The sequence below is a fragment of the Chrysochloris asiatica genome, unplaced genomic scaffold (genome assembly GCF_000296735.1).
Source record: "Chrysochloris asiatica unplaced genomic scaffold, ChrAsi1.0 scaffold00045, whole genome shotgun sequence".
In the NCBI taxonomy this organism is placed as follows: Eukaryota; Metazoa; Chordata; class Mammalia; order Afrosoricida; family Chrysochloridae; genus Chrysochloris; species Chrysochloris asiatica.
Genome location: NW_006408563.1, coordinates 15,449,209 through 15,456,394, shown reverse-complemented (window position 1 = coordinate 15,456,394; position 7,186 = coordinate 15,449,209). Strand labels below are relative to the sequence as shown.

At 42.5% G+C, this 7,186-nt stretch overlaps 1 protein-coding gene across 2 annotated transcripts in view; it reads right to left on the bottom strand.

The window, feature by feature from the left end:
- ANKRD44 (ankyrin repeat domain 44) overlaps positions 1-7,186 on the bottom strand; it is a 400,403-nt gene that overhangs the window by 176,544 nt on the left and 216,673 nt on the right. For both annotated transcript variants that reach the window (XM_006862013.1, XM_006862012.1), the window contains one exon: positions 6,436-6,506. In XM_006862013.1, coding sequence (XP_006862075.1) covers positions 6,436-6,506 — 71 coding nt within the window. The remainder of the gene's footprint in view (positions 1-6,435; positions 6,507-7,186) is intronic.

Below are 7,186 nucleotides of genomic sequence, written 5' to 3'. Positions count from 1 at the left end.
AAAAACAGAAGGAATAGAAGCCAATACTGTTACATGATAATGCATGGAAGGAATTGCAATCATTGCAATGAAACAAAACACATTAGGATGAGTACAAAACCAATGTTTTCCCATGTAAGCTATCACTCAATTCACAATAGAAGCTTTAAAAATAAATAAATAAATAACTATTACCCCTAATATTTGTTTGTTTGGTTTTTACTCTCAAATGTGTCTTGAAGTTTAGTGGTTACCAATTACTCACTGGAGTCTTGGTGTGGTGCTGTGGGCTAATGCGCTGGACTGCACAGTCTTTAGACTTTGCTCACCAGTCGCTCCTTGGAAACCCTATACAGGGTCGCTATGGATCAGAACCGACTCAATGGCACTTAACAACAACAACAATTACTCACTGAAAAGTAATTGTTTATGGCTGTATATAGATAGCCCGTGTAGGCAGAAACAAGGTCAAATTTTATAAATAATAAATTCCATGAGACCAGGATCTGAGTCTTGTTTTAACTGTGTCCTCACCACAAAGCCTGGTTGGTGCCTTGCACATAGTGTGTAGTCAATGACTTTCAGTAGAATAAATATATTTTATAATCATCAGAAAACCCTGAATGTAATAGTCTGCAAGTATTACCAGCATTACTACAGGTTGAAATCCCTAAGGCTGAAATCCTAGAGCCATTTACTCCTTTACTGTGATCATTGGGGGCTTTCATTTGGTATTGATTATAGCAAGTTCATATTCTGTAAGAATTCTATATAAATTAGTGGTCAACCAATTTGTTCAATTAATGGGATTATTCCTCTAAAAACACTTATAATCAAATGAAACTTATTGTTATAACAATTATTTTAAGAACTAGTAGGACAAAAAGGCGCTCTGGTAGCATAGTGGCTACATGTCAGGCTGCATTTTGAAACTATCAGCCATTCCATGGGAGAAAGGTGAGGCTCTCTGCTCCCATAAAGATTTACAGCTTCGCAAGCCCTGTACAGGGTCGCTATGAGTCGGGACCAACTCCATAACACACAACCACTAGTAGCACAAAAAGGGGCCAACTGGAGATTTTGGGGACATAAAGGAATTCTAATGCAACTATTCAAGTAGCACTTTAAACACCTTGAAAGGTAGATACTAAAATATTTCCAATCTCAGTGTTCAAAGTGTTGTGTGTCAACCTCATTTACCTTCTTGCTAAAATGTAGATTCCTGAATCAGGCTACGGGCTTCCTCAGGATTTCTGGGGTGAGTCCTACCACAGGGGCTTTCAGCAAGTCCCCCAGATGATTTTAATGTACATTAAATCTAGGTATCACTCATCGAAATGCTAACTAATAGGTTATAGAATTCTTTCTTTCTTTTCATTTTAGATATGATTGACATGTAAAGTTTTAAAATAATCATTAAGATAATTTAAAGAGAGCAATAATATTCTAGCCTTGACATAATTTTAAGGAGCTCTGGTAACATAGTGGTTACGAATTGGGCTGCTAATCTCAAGGTCAGTAGTTCGAAACTACCAGCTGTTCTGTGGGAGAAAGATGAAGCTTTCTGCTCCCGTAAAGATTTACAGCCTCAGAAACCTATGCAGGGTCGCTATGGGTTGGAATCGACTCGACGGCACTTATCAACAACATGTAATTTTCCTATTCTCTTTTCTACTAGCATTTAGCTCATAATAATAACAATACTTTTTAGAGAAAACAAAACATCTTGCGTTTTAAAATTTTAAGTTATAAAATAAAGTGCTTAGCCTGTTCGACTCTGAGACGTTTTCCACCGATTTGGACTTCTGGCTGCACAGAAAGCCAAAACTAGACCCATTTTATTGATTGAAGTAGTATGCACATACAAGTGCTTATGGGATTTGAGAGAAGCAGGATACATAGCACAGTGGCTAAGCAAGTGGGTTCCCTAGTCACACTTTCTTCTACTTCGTACTGGCTGTTTCCCCTTAGGATCGCATCCTCTGAGATTCCCAAAACCCAAACCCACTGCCATGAATGGAGTAGATTCCAACTCACAGCAACTCTAGAGGACAGAGTAGAGCTACCTCCTTGGGTTTCTGAGGCTGTAATCTCTACAGAAACAGACTGCCTCATCTTTTTCTGGTAGGTTCCACCTGCTGACCTTCTGGGGTAGCAGCTCAGCACCTAAACGACTGTGCCACCAAGGGTCCTGCTCTGACATTGCTGTTGTTGTTCTGCGCTGTTGAGTGCATTCCAACTCATAGTGACCCTACATACAAGAGAACAAAACATTGCCAGGTCCTGCCTCATCTTCATAATCGCTGCTTCATAATTGCTGGTAGCCGATTACTGCTGCCACTTCACCAGTCCATCCATTTGTGGGTCTTCCTCTTCTTCTCTGGCCCTCCACTTTATCAAGCATGATATCCTTCTTCAGGGACTGGTCCCTCTTGATAATATGTCTGAATTATGAGAGACGAAGTCCGGCCATCCTGGTTTTTAAGGAGCATTCTGGCTGTACTACTTCCAACACAGATTTGTTTGTTCTTTTGGCAGTCCACGGTACTTTTCATATTTTACTCCAACACCATAACTCAAATAAATCAATTCTTCTCTGGATTTCCTTATTCACTGTCCAACTTTCATATACGTATGAGGTTATTGAAAATGCCAAGGCTTGGGTCAGGCGCACCTTAATCCTCAAAATGACATCTTTCCTCTTGAACAATTTAAAAAGGTCTTGTGCAGCAGATTTGCCTAATGCAGTCTGTCATTTGATTTCTTGACTGCTGCTTCCATGAGTGTTGATGGCTGTGTCAACTTACTCAAACCAAACTACAGTTCCCAGAATTCCATTCCTTGTAGAGTTTGTTTCGGATTGGCCAAAGAAAACCCCACGCGTTTTAGAATACATAAATGAAGTTGCAGTCTGATCAGTTGGATCTCCAGTTGGCACAGGGCTGCACCCAACCAGGTTGTTGCTTTCTCTGATCCTGCAACTCCTCCTCCAATTTTTCCTATTTCTGGGCCAGGTGTGTGTACAGCTCCAAGGTAAAGACTGCCAGTTCCGTCTCAAGTCATCCAGGTCCTCGAGGTTGGAGGCAGGAAAAGACGGGCATGGATTACTGCTTTACTCTTGCTGTTTCATGTTCAGCTTTTCTTTTCAACTGCTGACCCTGATGGCATCAGGGCCACCATAGAAACTGAAGCTTGCACAATTGTGTAAGGTCTAATTCCTGTAATAAATCTCTTACTCCATATCTCTCATGGTTTTGCTTCGCTAATTATATCCCGAGTAACTGACCATCTAGTATTTAGAAGCAAAGGAGCTTCAAGACAGTATAGAGTTTGTAAGTCTCTCAATGAAGAAATCATTTTTAATACATATCCATGTTAGACGATCTAAGCAAGAGACAGACATGCCAACTCTCATTCTGAAACTATATACCCACTTGCTCCTTGGAAAGTGCAAAAAGCAAATTTCCCAAACACTAGTCCAAATCTTCTGTTCTTTTCCGGCAAGCCTATTTGCCTTTCCCTAACAATTATTTAGTAGAATCATAAAATAAAGGCAGTGAGACTGAGATCAAAAAAAGGAAATCTGAAATGAAGTCTTCCACTGCACAGTGACGTACTGGGAGCTAAGATTTCCACAGCACAGACAATTCTCACAATTGTTAAAGAGACTCCAGTTTTCATAAGCAAACATTCAACTTGCTGTGACAGATATTAGAATGAAGACACATTCCCATTTCTACCTATTTAGGGTTTGTTTGGGTTTAATTCCTTCTAGGCAAGAGGCTCCTGAAAAGGCTTTTTTTTTTTTTTTTTCCCCTAGCAAAACTGTAGAGGGAGCTGGTTACTTGAATATGGAACAAGTGTCTGTCTAGGATTTGAAGGTTGATCACTCATTGAATTGACAGAATTCGTCCTGGTGTGGAGCTGTAGGTTAACGCACTGGACAGCAAGGTTGGTTTGAACTACAAGTTCAGTGGTTCTAGCTCACTAGCCACTCCTCTGAAACCTTACACAGGGTCGCTATGAGTTGGAACCAACTCGTTGGCCCTTAGCAACAACAACAAAAAGGATATGTTAAGGAGTCCTGGTGTGGCACCATAGGATAAGCACTGGACCTCAAAATCAGCTTGAGCCAAGAGGTTGGTGGTTCAAACTCATCAGCCGCTCCTCACAAACCCTATATAGCATAGCTGTGGGTCAGAACTGACTCAATGGCAATTAACAACAAAGATATGTAAAGAGGGTGAGGTGATGATTGATGGGAAATAGATGTCTTGAGGATGTTTGCAGTGGTGCCTAACAAAGGTGGTGAGTCCTTGGAAAGGTCACAAAGTACTGGAGTTATAGGGCTTTTATGTGCAGTTGTCCTGCTATCGTCCTGCAGGATAATGAGCTGAACTGCAAGGTTGGTTTGAACCGCAAGGCTGGCAGTTCAAACTCACAGGATCACCATGAGTCAGAACCAACTTGAGGACACTTAACAACAACAGGCTACAAGGTTTGTAAGAGCATGCTTCATTTTCCTCTGTAACTCCATCACCAAGCACAGTGATTGGCATATAGGGAACTCTTTAGCAAAATAATGATTTTTTTTTTTTTTAAGTAAAATGACCTAGTTCTTGTTAAAAGAAATATGGCCTATATTCCCCAAGAAACACTTAAGTTTGCCTAAAATCAAGCGTACTTAAAAGACCAGGAAATATTTCCCCATGGTGGTCACAGCAGCAGATTCAGAGCAGCTCATTTCCCCTGTTTTCTCAGATCAGAATATATGAAGAGTCTGAACTCCCCAGGGTCTGAACCAGGCAACTGAGGATCATTTCCCTCCCTCATTCTAGTGGGATATTCTGAAAGGGAATACAACCAACCTCTTAAAACAAAACAAAACCTACCCCAATCACACAGCACAGCAACAAAGATTATGGGCACTAAGCTATCTGTCAATTAACAAATATAGTTAGAGATTTCCAGATACTTGCAGAAGAGGAAATGATGTCTCCTGAGACTGTTGATAACCATGGACATCTATGACTTCCATGAGTGCATTCTCAGTAAAGCACGTACTCTAGCTAGGTGAACCTGGAGAACATCACCTTCTCTGGGAGCAGAGGAGAAGCTTCATATAGCTAAAATCAGCTACCAAAGGCCAGCCATCAAGAACCCCATGTCTGTGAGATTAGAGCCTCTTGTATGCCTAGATGGTAGCTCAACCCCCTAACCAAGCTTCACTGGGGTCCCCTGCCATCCCCCAATCCACAGTCTCACCCCTTATGCTCCCCCTGAACCAGCTGACCCATTTACAGTCATCTGTCTTGTTCCATGAGTTCTAGACCTGTAGAGATAGTTGTCTATTAGCTATCTTCACCTGAATTGCCAACATTCAAAGACAAATTATTTATTAAATTGTAGGTTAATGCACTGGACTGCAAAGTCAGTTTGAACCGCTGGTTCTAGCTCACCAGCTGCTCCTCAGAAACCCTATACAGGGTCACTATGGCTTGGAACTGACTCAACGGCACTTAACAACCACAACATATAGAGTCCAAGATACATTAGGGAGCAAAGCACAGATCCTTGCTCTCATGGTGCTTCCATTCTAATGATATGTTTGCAGATGCAGCGTGCTCAAAAAGAAGGAACTGGCTTTCTGCCTCCCGCTCCTCTGCCTCTGTTGTATCTTCTGGGTTAACAGCACCACCACCCACCCAGCTTCCTTCCCACCTCACCCTCAAGTTTGCCTCAAAGCTTCTCTCAACTGCTGCCTCCTCTCCATCCCCTGTCTCTATCTATTCAGGCTTCTTTGGCCCTGTAATGGATGCTTCTTCCTGGAATCCCTTCCCTCCAGCCCATTTCCTGATCTCAGTGTATCAGTCTTCTGCTATCAGTCCACTCCCCACAGCTCAGAGGATAGCAGGCCCTTCATGATCTGGTCCAGCCTTGGCCATCATACCCAACTTCCCATACACTCCCATGTTACAGTCACATCCAACTGCCCCCCATCCCCTACTCTTGTCCTCTAGCACGTGTATCCCTTGCCTCAGCCCCCATTCCATCTATTGGCCTGCTCCTACGAGTTCCTAACTTATCCCTCAAACACCAGCTCAACTAGCATCTCTTCTTAGAAAACTTCCTCTACTCAAGTAGGCAGTTAGGGGTTTCCTCCTCCAACTTAACTCTGATATTTGCAAACATCAGTGCTTACACATTTGTCTCCCCAACCAGAGTCAGAACTCACTAAAGTCAAGGATTTTGTGTTCTACCTTGGTCTACCTCAGGCATCTTCTAATACCATATCTGGCAGATAGGGGTTGTCCAAATTAACAGCTGACATTTTTAGTAACTGTCTATATTCAAGATACAGGCCTTTTGTTCACCAGTGAGGCTCCCTAACTCTGTAAAAATAATTCTTCTCTTTCTAGGGGCCAGAGGCACTAGGTTACATAAGAGATCACTCACTTCACTTCTGGAGGCAACCGCCCGGTGCAGTGGGGTCAGCCACATGTTGTCCTTGGCATTTACACGAGCTCCTAGAACCAAATGGCACAGGTTAGATGCACATCGCAGTCAAGGGCAGTTCTGCTGATGTTAAACCAACACTGTATGTTGTTCCCGTTTGCCTAGTACGCTGCTATGTTTTCATCAATGTGTCACCAGTGTGCTTTCTCCTCACAGGACAGGATGAGACACCCAGCATAGTGGAGGGAGCAAGGCCAAGAGCTGAGAACATCACAGACTCGGGAAAAGCTATGTATGAGATACAGTCCCTGTTCTGGGTAGGAGACACAGCACAGAAACAGAAGCCAGAGATACTCTTGTTGTTGCTGTTCAGTGCTGTCAAATTGGTTCTGATAGTGAGTCTGTAAAGGGTTTCTGAGGAGCAGCTGGTGGGTTTGAACCGGCAACCTTGTGGTTCTCAGTCTAGTGCTGATCCTACAGCACCACACCACAAGAATTTTTCAGGAATATGTATATTTCTGAATATAATACATATAATCATATATATGGGGTGGAGTCGGTTCCAACTCATAGTGACCCTGTACAGGGTTTCCAAGGCTGTAAATCTTTACCGGAGCAGAAAGCCTCATCTTTCTCCTGTGGAACAGCTGGTAGTTTCAAACTGCTGACCCTGAGGTTAGCAGCCTGATTCATAATCACTACGCTACCAGAGCTCCTTATATATGTGTTGCTTGTTGTTGTTAAGTGCCGT